The sequence below is a fragment of the Fukomys damarensis genome, unplaced genomic scaffold (genome assembly GCF_012274545.1).
Source record: "Fukomys damarensis isolate Sample0158 unplaced genomic scaffold, DMR_v1.0_HiC HiC_scaffold_16, whole genome shotgun sequence".
Lineage (NCBI taxonomy): Eukaryota > Metazoa > Chordata > Mammalia > Rodentia > Bathyergidae > Fukomys > Fukomys damarensis.
This window is the reverse complement of record NW_022900928.1, coordinates 97,072,127-97,091,526: the sequence shown is the minus strand read 5'-3', so window position 1 is coordinate 97,091,526 and position 19,400 is coordinate 97,072,127. Positions and strand designations below refer to the sequence as shown.

Sequence of the window (19,400 nt, the reverse complement as noted above, 5' to 3'; positions counted from 1 at the left end):
AAAAAAAAAAAAAAAAAAAAAAAAAAAGCTGTTAATATGTGGATTATGTTGAATGATTTTAAAATCTCGACCCTTCTTTGTGTACCTAGTATAAATACCACTTGGTTGCGATGTATAATTCTTCTTATACATTGATAGATTTGATCAGTTGAAGGTTTTTGTGTCTGAGACTGATCTATAGTTTTCTTTCTTTCGTACCACTGTTATCTGGTTCTGGTATTTTACTATCTTCATAAATTGAGTTGGGAAATGTTCCCTCCTCTTTTACCTTTTAGAAGAGATTGTACAAAGTTATCATAAGTTCTTCTGTAAATATTTAGTAGAATTCTCCATTGAAACCATCTGGGCCTGGAGATGTCTTTTTCAGGAAACCTAAAAATATGTATTTAATTTTTTATGAATATAGGATTTTTTTTAGGTTGTTTCACTCATCTTGGTTGAGTTTTAGCAACTTTTAGTTTTCAAGGAATTGGTTCATTTCCTCATAGCTTTCAAAAGTTATCAGTCTAAAGCTGTTTGTAGCCGCCCTTTTTATGGCCAGCACAGCTATATGACAATCTCTTCTGTTCGTGATTGGTGATTTGTGTCTTCTCTCTTCATCCTTGTTGGTCTTATTAGATGTTTATTAAATTCATTGATTTTCTCAAAGAATTCGGTTTTTGTTTTGTTAATTTTTAAATTGTTTCGTTTTCACTTCATTGCTTTTTCTTACCATTTTTATTTCCTTCTTCTTGCATGGCTTATGTCCTTCTTTTCCTAGTTTCTTGAACATAACTTATTCATTTACAATATTTCCTCTTGTCTAGGCAGCATTCAGTGCTAGAAGTTTCTCTTTGGCACTGCTTCAGTGGCAACTCCAGGTTTTCATGTTATCTAAATATTATATTATATTATATTTATAATTTAATATCGTAATATATTTGTTTTCTTTTGTTCCCTCTTTTCTTGTTTTACTTTTATTAACTTGTGGGTTATGTGAACATTGTTTAGCATTCCACTTTGACTAAGTTTTTTAGTATAATTTTATGAGTGGCCACACAAATGTGCATACTTTATCGGTGTATGATTCAAGTGACATGTAGAAACCTTACTTCCCTTCACCTTCATATTTTTGGGATATAACTACCTAAAGCATTTCTGAATTATGGGGGTCAGACCCAGGGGCACTCTGCCACTGAAGTAGAAGTACAACCTCATCCTTTAAATTTTTTTTCTTTTGAGACAGGGTCTCACTAAGTTACCCAGCTTGGCCTCAAACTTGTGGTCCTCCTGCCTCAGCCTCTCAAGTAGCTAGAATTTTAGGTATGCACCATCATGCTCAGCTTTAAAGTGTTTCTTGTGAATATCCTGATAACATCAGGTGGTGTTACAATTTTTACTTCATCCATCAAGAGTAATTTTTGAAACTCATGAAAACAGGATAATCTATTATTTTTACCCATTCTGTGGTCCTTTTTTCTGAAGTTCCCAAACTTTCTCCTGTTATCATTTCCCTTTTGGCTAGAGACTTTCAGTCTTTCTTTAAGGGTAGGGTCTGCCAGAGACAAATTCGTGTGCTTTTTTGTTTTGTTTTGTTTTTTGTGGTTGCTGTTGTTTTGTACCAGGGATCAAACTCGGGACCTTGTGCTTGCGAGGCAGGCAATAGAACCACTGAGCTAAATCAAAGCCAAATTCTTAGTTTTGCTTCATCTATGATGATGTTTTTACTTCTTTTCTGAAAGATGTGTTCATCAGATGTGCAATTTGTGATTGACAATTCTTTGCTTTCAGTGCTTGAAAAATGTTCCATTTCTTCTGGTCTCCACAGTATGAGCTGTCCTTTGAATTGGTGGTGTTCCCTGTAAGTGATGTCTCACTAGCTGCTTTCAAGATTCCTCTCTCTCTCTCTCTCTCTCTCTCTCTCTCTCTCTCTCTCTCTCTCTCTCTCCCTTCCTTCCTTTCCTCCTTCATTCCTAGTTTAGCTCTCAGAAGGTTAATAATGATGGTATAGATTTCCTTGTGTTCATGCTATTTGAAGTTCACTCAGCTTTCTTAATCTATAAATTTGTCTTTTGCCACACTGAGGACAATTCCAGCTGTTCTTTTTTGGTACATGTTAGGTATACAGTACAGTTACATTCATCATCGGGATCTTGTACCTTTACATGACAGGTCTTGGTTCTCATTTTTTCCCCTTATCCCTGCCCTCCCTTCACCCCCCTCCTCCCCTCCCCGTAGCTGTTCTTTCTTTAAACTAACTTTTAAATTTTTAAACTTTTATTAGTACATGTTTGCAGTACATTAGTTGTGGGAAATTGGCATATGTACATAACACATCTCATTTCTTTTATTTCTTCTTACCCTTCATCCCCCTTTTTTGCCAACATCAGATTCATTTATTTATAAGTAAGTCCTTATAAAGTTAACCCTCATACATACAGATTAGCAGCCAGATGGATGGGCCAAAAACCTATAAAACACATAAGACAATTATAATAAATCAAGGTACATGTTTTAGTTATATGCCCATGCTGGATAACAATTATTTTTTTCTCTTTCTTTCTCCCTTTTGCCTGTCTTTTGTCTTGCAATTTATACATTGAGTTTCTCATATAAAAGAAACGATGTGATATTGAACTTGTGTGTCTGAGTTACTTCACCGAACACTGTGGTTTCAAGGTGCATCCATTTTCCTACAGAGGACTCAAGTTTATTCTTCTTTGTGGCAGAGTAATACTCCATTGTGTATAAATACATTTTCTTTATCCATTCATCTGTTGATAGACATATAGGCTGTTTCCAAGACTTAGCTGTAAATCTTTTAGCTGCTATAAGCATGGGTATGCATACATTACTGTGATAGAATGTCTTTAACTCTTCTGGGAAGATATCTAGAAGCGGGATAGCTAGATTAAATGGAATTTCTAACTTTAGCTTTTTGAGGAATCTCCATACTGATTTCCATACTAGTTTATTCTCCAGCAGTGAAGAAGGATTTCTTTTTCCCCTACAACCTCTCCAGCATTTGTTACTGGTTGGTTTCTTGATGGTAGCCATTCTTTCTGGAGTGAGATGTAATCTCAGTATTGTTTCAATTTGCGTTTCTTAAACGGCCAGTAATAAACTAACTTTTAAGCACATTTTAAATTTGAGAAAAACTGTTCCAGAATAGGGTTCAGGGGTTCAAGAAACCCTCAAATGGTATACAAAGTACTATAAGGTGTTCATTGTTTCCTAGGAGGGCACTGACAGCTTTTGCTGGATATTGGGGGCTGATGACCACCTGACCAAGGGTACAGTGGAGGATGAAAGAATAAGACAGATAGAGAGAAAGGACTGTTTTTATGGAGGTCCAGAATGTCCTAAGTTCTTATAAGCTAAGACCAAAAATCTCCAGACTTGTCAGTATTTATTGATTATACAACAGCCGGGGGCATGAAGGCAAACGCAGGGGACAGTGGGGTGTGGGGGGGTGGCAGGTGCTGAGGAGAACCAGGCTTATAAAATGCGAGGACTGATGCATTCCTGCAAGAGACGGGTTGTAATTAACACGTGACCTGTGTTTTCTTTAGCTAATGTTTGCTCTGGGAGAATGGCTGTTAAGAGTCCTAAAATCCTCAGCCACTGTGTCGTCTTGCCATCAGAGGCATCGATCATTGAGATCTCAGTTGTGACCATCAGCATAGGGAATTCTGTTTCTGGATGCCAGCCGAACATTCAGCGAGCAAGTCACATGGGCCTAGGACAGACTCACAATTTAATCAATAGCCAATTTATAAGCCAATTCAATAATATTTTAATGCCCTTGCTCAGCACATTTTCAAGCCGGTTTCCTGAACTGTATTCTCAGAAGATCCCACGCCGTTTGCCGTACGTTTTCTAGAAGCATTGGTTTATGGCCTTATTGTGTTACTTTTGGTCTTCTCAGTTAAAACCAGTAAGAAACTGCTGGGTGTCCTTTCCTTCCTTGTACCACAGCTATTGAGTTCCTGTGGCCCAAAGATCTCCCTGGCAGCTTTGGAAAGTGTGACCAGTTAACTAAAGAGTTTCTAAGTGCCTAATTTGTGCCAGAGATTTTTTTTTTTTCCTCGTTTCTCCCTAATTAGTGAGAAGGGGAAGAGTTAAAAATTAACATCATTCTTTGGCTTATGAAAAATTCAGACTAAGACTGCTAGAGTAAACTAAGCTGCTTTGTCCTTTAAAATCTATTTTTGATACTCTGAACTGCAAACTCCAGTGGTCAAATTATATCCCTGAAGGCACAGGCCATGTGCTAGGACCACACATGACACAGTCCCCCTGCCATTGCTTTGCTCTGCCTGGCACAGTTGGGGATCAGAGCTCACTATGTTCCCCAAGCAGGCGTGGCCCCAGATAGTGCCCAAGCTCATGCCTCTGCCTAGCACACTGTCCTCCTCTGTCAGTGCCTGCCTGGACTAACTTCTCTGGGAAGCCTGCATTGTCCCCTCCCCAGCACTGAGAGGAACACTGACGTGGATGTTCTTCCAGTGTTACTCATGCTCCAGGACATCACACTTTTTGCTGATGGCTTACTTGTCCCTCATGTTAGACAATGAGACTGTTACTTAATCTTGGTTGCCTTATGCCCCCATAGTACTGTACTCTCAAAAATACAGTGACAGCTGCACACTGAAGTGCATGACTGTAATCCCAGCACTGAGGAGGCTAAAGTAGGAGATCACCATGGGTTTGAGGCCAGCCTGGTCTGTACGGTGAGACCTTGTCTCTTTCCCTGTATACTAAGACCTGCACATAAGCACTGACTAGTCAGAGGTCACCCCTGGCAGCTGACTGTGAGCCCTTCTTCCATTTCTTCCTTAATGTCATAAATATTTGTCAAGCTTCTTCATCTACAGTTGTAGAAACCAGGTGTTCAGCCCATTCCCTGGCAAGTTTAATCTTCCTGCATTCTCACAAAAATCTGTTTATTCACTTGTCTTTAGACTCTCTGAGGAGTAACACAAAGGTTACTGGTCTTCTCCTGCTAAAGGCCTCCAACAACCTTGACCTTTGCCTTTTTCTTCTGCCTTACTGCTGGATCTTATGAACCTCTTCCTGCATTCCCATTTGTAAGGGCTCTTTCCTATCAGAATATAAGCTCCTTCACACAAGGATGTGTCTTTTCCGACCTAGACTCTCCAAGGACTGTGATAAGGCAGCATTACATGAATGTTGGAGGAAGAACTCCGATATCAGATCACCATAGCTCTACTGTCCATTACGATCAGAACCAATATTTCCTCCTCTCCTCTACATCTTTACTTCCTATGTATCTTTTATCCTTCATTCAAAGCCACTATGAATTATGTTTTTAAAGATAAATGAGTAGAAAAAGGCAACACATTTTAAAGTAATTTTGTTATTCTCCTCAGGTACTATCTTGGTCGTCGGATGCATATTGTTATTTCTGACCCAGATATGATCAAGCAGGTGTTGGTTGAGAACTTCAGTAACTTTACCAACAGAATGGTATGTAGTTTTCTCGGTGTATATTTTTAAAAGTTTTTTACTGGTACATGTTTGTAGTATATAGTTATTACATTCATCACGGGGAGTTGGCAGATGTACATAGTACATCTTAATTCTTTTTACTTCTCTCTTCCTCTCTGTCTCCCTTCCCTCTTTCTTTGAATCCCTTTGCAAAAGGTCTCTCTCCCTTATTCCTATTATCCTATCCTTTATTTTGCTCTTTAAATTAGGTGGACTTTGAGTTTCTCTTATAAAAGAAACCCTGGGTATTTAAACTGTTTGATTTATTTCACTTAACATTATGGTCTTACAGTGCATTCATTTTCCTGCAATGATTCAAGTTTATCTTTCTTTAGCAGAGTAGTGCTCCATTGTGTACTGCATCTCTGCATATGAATGGTGTGGGGGCCATTCTAAGATGAAAGGACTCTATGACAGACTGGATAGGGATATGATGGGGCCTTTTATTGGGTCAAGGTCAGTTCTACTAAAAACTAAGCTCCCCAGTGAACTTGGATTTAGAAAGAGAGTGTGCAGAACTGCTATAGAAAAGTAGCATTTACATTTACAAACCACTTCCAGAAAGCCAAATGCAAGAGAAGTTGAGACTAACAAAAACACTAAAACCAGGAAGGTTTTTCTAAAGCTGTGCTCAAAAGTAGAAGAATCCAGAGGGTGTGAATCAAGTGACTGAGGATTCTGAGCAATTAAAAGAGGATACTGAGTAAATAAAAGCAGGGAAGGAAAATTTCAAGGGTCTTGTGCCTATATTGTTTGATATAAAAGTCTATAAAGAAGTATCAGAAAGTATAAAAGTATCAAGATCAGAAAAGCAAGATAAACGACTTTAGCAGGAAAGTTTGTCCCCAGGTAACCCCTATTAGTTCTATTCTCCAGCCTATATACCCCATCATTTTTGGAAAGTACAAAGTACTTTAAAAGCATCCTTCTTTTTAATCTTTGATGAAAAATCTCAAAAAATTGGACAGAAAATGGCAGAGGTCAGTGTTGTTCGTATTCCCAAAAAATGTGATGATAGGAATTCTAGCAGAGAAGACCAACAATTTTTATGTTGATGCCTGGAAAAAGTCTAAAGTGAATTAGTAAACAGAAGCTTGTAAGAATCTAGACAATTCTGTGCCAACCATTTTGGGGCAAGTGTCAAATGAAACCTCATTTCCCATTTTTATAGGGTTAGTAGGTAATGTACTCATTCTTCTGTTGATTACTTGGCGAACTTTTTGCACATCTGCCATCAGCCAGGCAGGGTCTTGGTGCTGACTGTAAAGACAGAGAAGATGCCATCATGCCCGCAAGGAACTCATGGGTAATGAGCCGGGCAGGCTGGTAATTCATTCACCAGAGACCAGCACAGCACAGCACAGCATAGCGAGGATCCTGCAGTGGGAGTTTGAGCCATCCAGAGCACACATGGGGAAAGCTTTCTGGATGCGAGATATCTGGGGCTGAGTCTTAAACTGCATTCTGTACTGGTAGAGCCATGCAGAGGGTTTTGTTAGCTTCGCTATCTGCTTTTGTCTTTGTTCTTCATCATCACAAGAACTTAAGAGACTGATAACATTAGTGTCTCCATTTCACAAAGAAACTAAGGTTTAGAGCAGTTCAGTGACCGACTTTGGTCACTCACCCAACTTGAAGAATGGCAAACATGTGCATGCTATCACCTTCAGATCGAATCTAGTGCTCTTTCTGCTGCGCTGCTAGAAATGGCTGCTCTAGATGATATTTCTAGGTGTCCAGTTTAATCAACTAATTGACTACTCATCCAAAATATGCTCATTCTCCAACCCAGAGCATCATGCCCAGTTCCAGATACCACATGGCATCAGAAGGACGTGACCGTGAGCCTATCCTGATGCCTCCATCCCCCTGGAATGGGCAAAGGAAACGCAGACATTTAACTCTTTCTCTGTGGCCTTTAGATTCACTTCCCGAACACTGTGACATTATTTCCCTGTTCAAAAATGCCCGGGGCCAGGGATTCAGCTCGGTGGTTCTGCCTGCCTTGCAAGCACAAGGACCAGAGTTCGATCCCTGGTACAAAAAAAAAAAAAAAGACCCCCGAAGGCCTACTGTCCTGCTGAGATCTTGGAGACTGAGTCTTCCCACCCAGTGTCTATTGTCCACACTGTCAGCAACGGGTGTTGATTAAAGAAGTGGTGAGCCAAAGGGCTCAGACCACCATGTTCCACCCAAGCAGGTGACAAAAGTGCCCTGGGAGCCTACCGTACTCCCTGAGCTCACTTGAACCCCTGAGCAGTGATATGGGATGTGACAACTGTGGGTCTCCATGTGGTTCGGACGACCCCCACAGGCCGTCACCCAGAAGTGGGCCACACTCTGATGGCCGTGCTACAAACAAGACTAATGTACATGTTCCAGCAGAGGGCACCAAAGAAAGTTGCCCTCAGCTTTGGCCCGTTTCTCTTCTGAAAAACTGATTGCCTTCTTTTATTTCTTGGCTAAGTCTCTAGGCCCAGGACCCCTCTAGGCCTAGAGTATGGCTCCAATTTCCTTCATTTTCCACCCAACACAGGATTGAGACATCAGCATTAAGTTCAAGCTTCCCAGACAAGATGTAAGGGCCCCTGTAATTTAGATCCATTCCATATGCTTCGTTCTTCTCTCTCACTGCCCCCCAATACCAGATGTCACCTCAGTTTGCCTCTGGACAGTCCTGCCCCTGCACCTTTGCTTGTACTGACAGCCCCTAAAATGAGAGGCTGCTGAACAGTGAGTCTCACATTTATTAGCATTTCATCTTGAGCCAACTCTTTTTTAAGGCTTTGTTCTTCCTTAGGAAAATGGGGATACCACCTATGCTGCTGAACTGTAGTAAAACTATCATGCATTCAAGCCCTGCACTTGCTCCGTGCTTGGCAGGAGAGATAAGCACAACATCCAGTAAAGTCTTTTGCAAGAAAACTCTCCACTTCTTCTGCACCCATCCAAACCCTAGCTGTTCTTCAAGGTCTCAGGAGACTCCGCCTCCTCCAGGAATCCTCCCTGCTTCCCCTCCCATCTACTGTGCCCCATCTCTGAGCTCTTATGCCCCACTCATTTTTGTAACTGGTCCCTTTGTGTCTTATAGTAAAGGAAGATGTGGCTTCTATTCTAACTTGATTATTAATTCTTTAAGGCCAGGAACAGTATCTTCTACTTCTTTTTCATGCCCCATGGCCCAAACACATGACTATTTAGTCTCCAACCCAAATTGCATTGCTATTAACTTGAAACTCTCCCCAGAAGAATGAAGTGTTACCTGAACCTAGAGATTCAATAGCCACGTCTTCATCTGGGTCATTCACAAACACAGAAAAAGACCCACCATAGATTAGTTCTGAGGAAATCCCTAGTGTTTATAATTTTCCATCTGGGAATGTATCCACTTATCTTTAGCTTTGTTTATGGTCTTTAAGCCAATTCCATATTCATGATAAAGCAAGCCTTAGTGACTCATTTTTTAAAAAATAGTCATTAGAGCGGGATTTTCTCACAGGTTTTTGAAAGTCAAATTAAACTGGGTTCTGTGGGTCCCTCTTATCCATATGCTCATTTATCCGCTAAAGAACTCAAGGAGATTAGTGAGGCATGATTTCTCCTTCCTGACACCTCACCGCCTTCCTTCTAATAAGCCTTGTTTACTTAAGTGTTCAGTGATGCGGCTTTATTATACATTTGCTCAGTAAACATTAAATGCTTATGCCATGCAAACTTCTAGCAAACGGTCCCTTGTGATACAGAAATACTTCGGCAGATTAGTTTGATGCATTAAGTGAAGAGGAACTTAAATAATGTGTAGTTTCATTTTCCAACGGAAAGAGCCTATCTCTGCTTACAAATCCAGGCTTGAATGATGGGTGTCCCTGGATAGCCTGGTGGAGGATGACCTGGGTTTAGCTTCAAGATTTGACGAGAACTTGTCCCATGAGGGACAATGACTGGAGGTAGGGTGATACCACAGGGAACTCCCTGACATGTGTCAAAACTGAGCAAATATTTGAATTCCAAAATCACTGAATGAAATCCTCATTCTCCAGCTCCAGAACACTGGGCTGAACAAACTGGTCAGATCCAGGGTGGCACTTTTTATATCTCACTTTCCCATTCACATTGCTGGAGGCACGGGAGCCTGTGTAGTGACTGCACCATCTTGCCCTTTTCCCCACATGTACTCTCTGCATCTCTATGGACACCCCCAGGTCCTCCCCGAAATTGCTCTGCACTGGCACAACTACAGTTTACCCTTGAACACAAGTCTGTCTTCCTTAGTATTCTGTAGAGATTCAGTTGTCCCAACACCCCAGCACTTGGATTCTGTGATACTAGGGATTTAAACCAGGGCCTTCACATTGAGCTACATGGCCAACCCTTTCTTATTTTTTATTTTGAGCCAGGGTCTCTACATTACTAGGCTGTCCAGGCTGGGCTCAAACTTGTGACCCTCCTGCTTCAGGCTTTCAGAATGCGAGGATTACAGGTGTGTGTTACCATGCTTGACTCTGGATATTTTTCCTTAGATGTTTTAATTGTCTCCTCTTTGCTATAAGGTACTCAATAAAGTCCTAAGGGTGGCTTTTTTTTTTTTTTTTTTTTGTAATCTGGAAATTGGAGCAGAGTCCATGTGATGCAGCAGAAATGGCCACAAACAATGGTAGAACTTCTTATTCTTAGCTTTTTATCAAGGTCTGGAGTTGGGGAAGCCATGGAAAGGGTGATAAGAGGTAGGCTGGTTCTCACCTCATCTCTTTGCTCCACGTGGTTTGGGTGATGTGGAGATATACACATTGAACCACAAATCCTGCTGCCTTGGAGCTAGCAGTTCTGGTCCAAGATGGTACCATGGAGTTTGGCCACAGTCATGCTAGCTCCCAGTTCCAATGCTTGGAGGTGGAGTTGAGGTGGAAGGAGTGGCAGTTGTATATGTGGGGCTGGGCTGAGTACCAGCCTTTGGGTCCTCATGAGCAACTCAGAAGTCACCTCTCCAAGCACAGGTCAAGCCACAAGCTCGATCCAAGTGTTACACATCTAAAACCATGCAATGAATTTGGTGAGTGGTTTTATCCAGAACCCTAAAATCTCAGGGACCTGGCTGCCCTAGGATTGGCCTCTCAACGGGCTGCTTCATCCACTCACCAGAGAGCTGTCAAAATCATAAGAATGAGTCACTGTGAAAGCACAGCACCCTCGGCCTTGGCAAAGATGACTAAAGTTCCAGGGCAAATTAGTCACTGGAAACCTTAGTACCTTCTGTGCCCACAGCAACACCCTCTTCCACAGGAGTACATTGGCTCATTACAGAGTTAATCAGCCCAGAAAACTCCATTCAGAACTACAGGTGGATCACTGGCGCCTGTTCAGGGGTCTCGAGGACCTATCTGCCTACAGGCACCACAGAAAACTGAAGTTTTGGTAGCTTTGCCATAAAATGGTCCCCCCTTAACTGTTCCCTGCTCCTGTAACTGGCTGGTCTCCACCAACACTTCTGAAACCCTGTACATCTAGAGTTCCTGGTCCTCTTTCTCCTAAATGAAATAGAGAGGAAATGAAAATATTCAGGCCCTCAAATGTGTGCAGTAAAATGTACACTCTGAGAAGAGTTGTGCATGACTAGGGGAGTTCCTGTCACTTCAGTCAACCCCAGAAGCTTTTGTTAGCAGTGCATTTGTTGAGAAGGGCCAACCCATGTTTAGGCCCAGGTCTGAGCAATGCAGTTCTCCCTAAAGTTCATCCCACAGAGAACAGAGGACCCCAAAACACTGGGGAACTTTATTGGCTTGGCCTCTTTTGAGGCAAGTCTGTTTCCTGGGGAACATTTTCCAATGCACAGGAATCCTCTAGCCTGAGCTGGAACTTTTGTCCAAGGATGGAAGGCCCATTGGAAGTCTTGGTGACAGTCACCACTCAGCCATGCTGGGGTACCTGTCCCCTGCCTGTGGGCCTTTCCTTTCATCTGACCTCCTCCTATCTGGACACAGTGAGCACTTGAAGAGTCAATGCATGGATTTGTATTTGCCTTTAAAATAAAATTAGCTCCAAGTTTTCAATGTGACAGGTAGGTCTTAACTTTACCATCTTTCAAGAAACTAAGTACTGGAGAACCCTTGGAAGGTAGGAATTAACAGTGCTAAGTGGTATTGATTCTGAGCTCAGATATTCTCTCTCTGCCTTGCAGAACTTTCTTTTAAATTTCCAAATCTTATTTAAAATGATTTTATATTTCTATGGCTTCCTAGACTCAGCTCAGCAAGAAATCATCTCTGTATTGTATTGTATTGTATTTATTTCTGGAACCAGGGATCAAACTCAGGACCTTGCACTTGCCAGGCAGATGCTGGCGCCACTGAGCTGAACCTCTGGCCACTGTATTTTTCTTTTTTAAAGAAGTAAAATTTCATTCTTATATTTGTGTCTTCTTGCCCTCACTTTTGTAGTGATAGAGACAGAAATAAGTGTGTAAACCTGGGGGTTAATATCTAGAATTTGGAGGTGAGAATAGTAAATAAGCCACAGAAGTGGTTTTGTTCCAGAACGTCTCATGGAATTCAAGTCACCTGGCCAACAAGTCCTGACCCTCACTCCTCCCTGACCCAATCTCCTTTTTTATAGCATCTCTTTGTTTTCTATTTGTGCCTCTTCTAAGCCATAGCACGGCAATGTGGTGAAAGACCTTGGTTTAAATTTAGAGGTATGAAATCAGATTCCACATTTGTTAGTAATTAGTACCTATGTGACCCTGAGCCAGTCCGTCAACCTCTTTGGGCATCAGTCTCCTCTTGTCATTGCCTAATCACTAAGGTCTGGCTCCCTGTCATGTGGCAGTCAGCACTGACTGGGTACATAGAGACACGCCAACGTCTCACAGGGCCATTGTGCTTCAAACCCAGAAACAAGCTCCCTCTAGGTTCCTCTGGAAAATGGTATCTTCCCAGCCAACTGTGGCAGGTGCTAGAGAGGGGTACCCCGGCCCCTCTCTAACACTGCTCTAACGAGTGCTCTGCTGAGACCCTGGAGCTGGCTCCCTTGAGCTGGGAAACATCTTACAACCTCCCTCAGCAGCTGTTCTCTTAGCTGCAGTCTAAACCAGCTGGGGAAGGACGTAGGCTATGTAATCTTTGCAACTATGTTCTATGAGCACGGTGAATAAATGAATATTACTCAGTATGATAGTAAAGGGAAACCCTTACTACTTTATGTTTTAGTATTTTTAATTTTTTTATTTTTAGTAAAGGGGACTATAAGTCCTACTTGCCAGAGAGCAATAACCATACACTTCGTGTAGCCTCAAATATAGACTTTAGGGTAATTCAAGCAACAGTTTTCCCTGGTTTAACTGATTTGACTCTACTGAGGGGCAGCCCCGCAGGCTCCACACGCCCAAGTGAGGAAAAGGAGGCTGTAGAGGAGTGTCCTAGTGAGTGCCGGGGATTGTGGGCTCAGCCTCTCTGCAGCCATGGCGCACAATGTGCTGTGGATGGTTCTGTAGGCTCCTGAACATATCACCAAATGAGTCGCCAATCACATCACAGCCACCAAAGTGTCACACGTCCCCCTGGAGTCTTTCCAAAAAAGATGCAGCCCTCTGGGAAGCTGTGGCAAGTCCATTTGACATTCATAGATTTAGCCCATGAGAAGCACTCAGTAGATGGTCACTCTCTTCACCAAGCACAGGATGCCCAGGGGTGGTTTTTCTTTAATAACATGCTCTTCAGGACTGTGGGATTCTCAGTTTTAAATTTATACTTAGCTGACCTAAGTCTAAGAGGTTAAGGCTCTTTTTTAAGATTTTTTTTTTTTCAGTACTGGGAGGGAATCTGGGCTCTTGACACTGAGCTACATCCCCAGCCCTTTTTGTTTTGTTTTATTTTGAGATAGGGTCTTGCTAAGTCATTAAGTTTCCCAGGCTGGCTCAAACTTGCAATCCTCCTGCCTCATCCTCTGGGAGTGCTGGGATTACAGGCATGCACTACCATGACTGGCTTAAGAGATCTTAACTGAAAGGACAAACATGTTCCTTTTTCCAGTGGCATCTTAGCAGGCCATAACTAGGCCACTGCTGTTGATCAGGACAATGTTTCCTAAATACAGGAAAATGGCCAGAGTTGACAGGATAAGGCGAGAAGCGCTTTGTGAGCTGAGTGACATGTGTCACAAGTGTCCTTTACAAACCACCCCTCTGCCTGCCCAAGGGAACTGCAAGCTCCTCAAGGCCCTGGATTCCGCCGTCTCCACGGTTCTGGCCTCACTCCCTGTGCATAGTAGGGCCCTGTAATCATTCACAGCTCATAACAGACAGACACCGCAAGCTGAACTTGCAAACCGCCAAACAGAAAACACAGCAGACCCAGCTCAGCAGCAAGGTCACAGATTTCCTTTGCCTGGGCCAGCTTCTGTAGAAAGCGGCAGCCATTTCTGTGTGGTCTTCAAGGATGGCCACGGACAGGAATCTCCACAGACTCAGTCATGGGCCTTGTCTGAATCTTTCTACACAGCCCCCATGCTCATTGCCAGGGCATGGCTGTTTGGAGCAGGGCTGGTCCAGATAGACCTCTGCTGCTGGGCTTTTTGTCCCCTTCTCTCCAGCCACACCTTCCCCAACCTCTCCTCCTCCCCTCCCATGACCTTTCCCATATTTTTGTCTCCTACCCTTTCCTGCCTCTTCCAGGGCAACACAAGGGCCATAGGCTCCAAACAGGCTGCCCTGTGAAGGGAAAGACCAGCTCACAAGTCACCCTGTGACACCCTGGTAGGAAGCCAAGTTAGATAAAGGAAGCTTGGCCTCCAGGGGGTCTTGCTTGAAAAGCCCCAGAAGCTAGGGAGGTCAACCCAAGTCAAGGAGATTAACACAGCCCCAAGCTTGTGGTCAAATAAGGTTCCCAGATATTTTTAATGTAAATTGTTGTCATTCTATGCTCTGAACAACTAATTTTTACTCTAAATACAAACCCTTATCGTTATATCTGTTGGTTTGTATCTTACTGGTTCTCATCTAGCATTTAGTCTTGTCTACATGAATTATGGTTTATTATTTTTATTATTATTTGATCATCCTAAAGAGGTTGAATCCAGGTCTTCAAACTGAGCTATAATCCCCCCAGCCCTTTAAAACAACAAAAAATTTTTTAATCTTTCAGACAGTATCTCACTAAGTTGCTAAGTTGCTCAGGCTGGGCTCCAACTTGCAATTCTTCTGCCTTAGCCTCCCAGGACACTTGTTTAATATTTTTACAAATTGACATAACTTCCATACACAAATTTTGAGTGTAAAGCTCAAAATTACACAAATCTCTATACACGTAAAAGGCACCCCTGTGACCATCACCCAGGCCAAGAGCCAGAGCACCTCCAGAGGGTCCCCTCAGCCTCTTCCTGCTCTTCCCACCCCACCATCCAGAAGTAGCTACTCTTCTGACATTTAGCATGGTAGATTATCTTTCCTGCTCTTGAGTTCCCTGTTAATGAAAACATGCACTATGTGTCCTTTTGTCCTGGCTTCTTTGGCTCTACATGTCTGTGAGATTCATCCACATCATGTATTAAAGTGAGTACAGTTCACCTCTTTTATTGCTATGTCGTATTCTAATGTATGAAATACCAGTTCCTCTGTTGATAGACATTTAGGTTGTTTCCAGTTTTTTACTATTATGGATTCAGATACTATGAACATATCAACAAAGTGCAGTTTTGAGTATGTTCTTTGCTAGGTTACAAGGCCATGCATATGATTAGCTGTGTACAAACTGAAAAGATTTCCCAATTAGCACTCCGTCCAGTGCTAAAGAGTTCTAGTGGTTTCACCTCTTAGCCCAATATTTCACATTGTCATTCCTTGTGTTCTGGTGGCTGGGCAGTGGCATCTCCTATGGTTTTAATTTGGATTTATCTGATGAGTGATGCTGTTGAGTATCTCTTTATATGGTTACTGGTCATTTGGATGTTCTGCTTTGTACTTGTTAAGTCCTTGCCTTTTTCCTGATTGGTTGTCATACTTATAAGTCTTTCATCCAATAAATGCATTGTCAATATCTTTCCTTAGTCTCGAGTTTGCTTACTTACTAAGTGATATTCTTTGATAATAAAATCCAGCTGATCAAAATCTTCTCTTTTGGTATTGCTTTTGTTATTCTGTTTAAGTAATCTTGTACCTCCAAGCTTAAAAAGATAGTCTCCTACAGTATGACCTTTATTCACTCTTTAAACTATGTTCCTGTTAGGTAAAAAGGGCCAAAAACTAGGACCAGACCAGGACCATAACAAGCCTTTATTATGGGGAGGATCTGCCGGGCTGTCTCCAAAGGAGAGAAAGCAACATGGCAGAACAGGGAGCTTCTTTTATAGGAGCAGGGTGGGGTTAGTCTGAGCTGGGATGGAGTTGAGGTAGTATTAAGGGATTGGAGAAGCCTGTGACATCACTAGGAGAGGCTTGTGATATCACTAGTTGCTAGGAGGTAGCAAGTATCAGGTTACCTTTCTTGGTGGGAATAGGGGAATGTTGGGAAGAAGACTGTCCACTGATGGGAAAAGACATATTTTAACATGGTGTCATGGGAAGGAGGCAGCTATTCCATGTGGCATCCATCTTAAGATGCAGAGCATTATGGGAAGGAGGCTGTTATTTTATGTAGCAGCCATCTTAAGGCAAGGGAAATCTAACAGTTCCATTTCCAGTTAGATTTGTATGCAAAGATACCTCTATTGATTCAAATGCCCTAGTATAAGGTTGAAAAATGGTTTAAAAAGACCTTCCACTTCCTCCTGAATTTAACAGCACCTTTGTCATAAGTTGAGAGACAATGTATGTGAATTTATTTCTGAATGCTATTTTGTGTTGTTGGTCATAATTGTTTATCCTTCCTTCAACATCATACTGTCTTAAATATTATAGCTTTGCAATCTCAAAAAATGGCAGCATAAACTCTGAGTTCTTTGATTCAATGCATTTATTTGTAAATCAGCTTGCCACTTTTTGAAGAACTGACATCATAGCACTATTGAGTTTTCTAACCAGGAAGGTGGAATCTCTATCTAGTCATCTAAACCTTCTCTAATTTGCTGAAGTTATATTTCATAGCTTCAGTATAGAGATCTTGTACATTCTTCGTCAAATGTATTCCGAAGTATTTGATAGTTATTGTAAATTGTTAATTATATTTTCTAATTTTATATAGAAGTAAAAGAGGTGCCACTGCCTGCCTTGCAAGCACAAGGTCCCAAGTTCAATCCCCAATAACAACAACAAAAAAAGAAGTAAAAGTTTTTCATATATTTAAGTTGTACTCAATACTTTTTTTTTTTTTTTTTTTTTTTTTTTGTACTGGGGATTGAACTCAGGCCTTTGTGCTTGCGAGGCAGGAAGTGGAACTACTGAGCTAAATCCCCAGCCTGCAATAGTCTTATTAAACTCAATATTAATTGTGATAGTTTATTTGTAGATATTTCTTAGATTTTCTATGTTGTACAATCATGTCATCTATAATACAGTTGTATTTATTCCATGCAATTTTTACATATTTCATCTTTTTCTTGCCTTCTGCACTCTCTCTAATGTCAGAGAAAAGTGAGTGGACATAAACATCTTGTTTCCAACCTTGAGAAGTGTTACATGTTTCATTATTGAGCATGATGATAACTAAAGGTTTTCTGTAAATGTCATTTATCAGACTGAAGAAGTTCCCTTATATTCAGAGTTTATCAAGAGCTGTTACCATGAATAGGCATTGGATTTTAGCAAATTTTTTTTCAATATCTATTGAGATTTTATGTTTTTCTGCTTTAATCTGTGAATGCAGCAAGTTACACTGGTTGCTTTCAAAAGGAGCATTCCTGGAATAAATCCCACTTGGTTTTAATAAATTATTTTTTAACATATGACTGGATTATATTAGCTGATATTTTAAAATTGTTTTTGCATCTATGTTCATAAGAAATTTTGTGCTCAAACTAAATTAAATAGAACAATAAATTCCTTAAAGAACAGACTACAATGTGCCTCTCAATCTTTTCTCCTCCTCTTCCTCCTCCCGCCTCCCTCCTCCCTCCTTCTCCTCCTCCTCCTCCTCTTCCTCTTCCTCCTCTTCTTCCTCTTCCTCTTCCTCTTCCTCTTCCTCTTCCTCTTCTTCTTCTTCTTCTTTCTTCTTCCTTCTTCCTTCTTCTTCTTCTTTTTGAGACAGGGTCTCACTACATAGTTCAGGATGACATCAAACTGTCAGCAATCCTCTTTCCTCAGCCTTCCAAGTGCTGGATTACAGGTGTGGGCCACCACATCCGGCTTGTCCGACTTTGGAATCAGCTCAGACTGTCTCATGAGATGGTCCAGTTAAAGGTTATATAAATGGTAATCCTGTGACCGTAAATCTTCTCAGCTGCAATTTCTGCAAAGCAGTAGTTTATTATTAACATAACAAATAAAATGTTCATTGGAATGAGCTAAGTAGGAAAAGCCGTGGTTCTCCACTTGGTTCCAGATTGTTAGACTTTTGTCTTCGGTTGCTCTACCAGCCTTGAAGCCAGAATTTCCCACCCATCATTTCTCCTCCTTCCCTACAACAATGTCCTTGGAAGCCATAAAAAGTTTTGTTTCCCACATCTATAATCTTTCTTATGAGAGAAGAAAAAATGCGGTTAGGTTGGCATTGCTTGCTGTCAGTGAACTTGTACTAATGCCTAATAATCACTTTTTTAAAAAGTCTTTTGCGAATAGGAGAGAGATGTTATTTTTACAGGGCACTGGAGTGAGACCCAGGCAGCAGGGGCTCCTGCAGGTGGTGTTTTCTCAGCTGTGTTCTGTAAGGTGAATAGGAGTTGCCAGGCAAAGGAGCAAGGGGCTCCGAGAGAGACTGAGAGTTCCAGGTAAAAAGAGATACAGCTTGTGAGAAGGATCAGAGGCTAGAGAGGAGACGGCATGGTCAGGATACAGACACCATAGCATAAAGCAACCACAAAACCAAATGCTGCGCGTGTATTAACCCAGCTAGTCACCCTGGCTGTTCAGTACAAAACTCTCGGAGCCCTGCTGACTCTTCCCACCACACACCCAATCCACAGGACACCCTGTCAACTCTACCTTCCATAGTGTGCTAAAGCCAACCGCTTCTGTCCCTCTCTGTGCCCGCCACCCAGGGCCGAGCCTCTGTCCTCTCTCCTGGTCATTGTGCTCTGCCAATAGCTCTTTCTGCCTCCAGGAAGGAGGCTCCTCAGTCTATTCTCAACACTGAAAACACACCAGTCAGCTCAGGACCCTTCTATGCTCACATTTTTTCATACCTCCCACATCACTCAGGGTAGAAGTCACAAGCAGGCCGCATGGGCTCCCCACACATGTGCCCCTCGTGGCTTCCTGGACCTCCACTCCCACACTCAGCCATTGAGGGTTCTCAGGCTCAGCATCTTATTGCAACGGCTCCCACACCTGGAACTTGACTCTCAGATCCATGAAGGACTTGTTCACATCCCTCTCACTCAGGGGCTTTTCTGGTTCACAGTGGTACCCCAGGCACTTGAATCAGGGCCTGCCACATATGAGCCACTTGTTAAGTGAGAAGCCCTCCTTAAGTGAGAAGCTCACATCCCTTCTAGGGGCTAGGAGGCATTATATCTCCAGCTGTAGATTGGGAAACGGAGGCCCAGAAAGATCAGTTCTAAAGGTCCTCCGGAGCCAAGACATGGAAGCCACACTCTTACCACCACATTACCCACTCAAGCTGGGGGGAGAAAGGACAGCCTGGTCATCAGAAGGCCCACCTGTGTCTTCTGAATATGACTATAAAGGACTGGGCTCTGTGTTGTGAGGATTGGCAAGAGCCAGGGCTTATACACCAAGTCAGGGAGCTGCACAGCAGAAACTGCTGGTCAGGGCTAGATGTGTTTTATTTTTTAAACTAATACGTAAAAAGGTATTTTACAAAATAATG

The 19,400-nt window shown here is 42.1% G+C and overlaps 1 protein-coding gene and 1 long non-coding RNA gene across 4 annotated transcripts in view; one reads left to right on the top strand and one right to left on the bottom strand.

The window, feature by feature from the left end:
• Tbxas1 (thromboxane A synthase 1) overlaps positions 1 to 19,400 on the top strand; it is a 153,632-nt gene that overhangs the window by 56,619 nt on the left and 77,613 nt on the right. For all 3 annotated transcript variants that reach the window (XM_010631670.1, XM_010631672.3, XM_010631671.3), the window contains exon 4: positions 5,373 to 5,469. In XM_010631670.1, the coding sequence (XP_010629972.1) occupies positions 5,373 to 5,469 (97 nt within the window). The remainder of the gene's footprint in view (positions 1 to 5,372; positions 5,470 to 19,400) is intronic.
• LOC117286356 overlaps positions 1 to 19,400 on the bottom strand; it is a 119,381-nt gene that overhangs the window by 43,434 nt on the left and 56,547 nt on the right. The gene's annotated exons all lie outside the window — the stretch shown is intronic.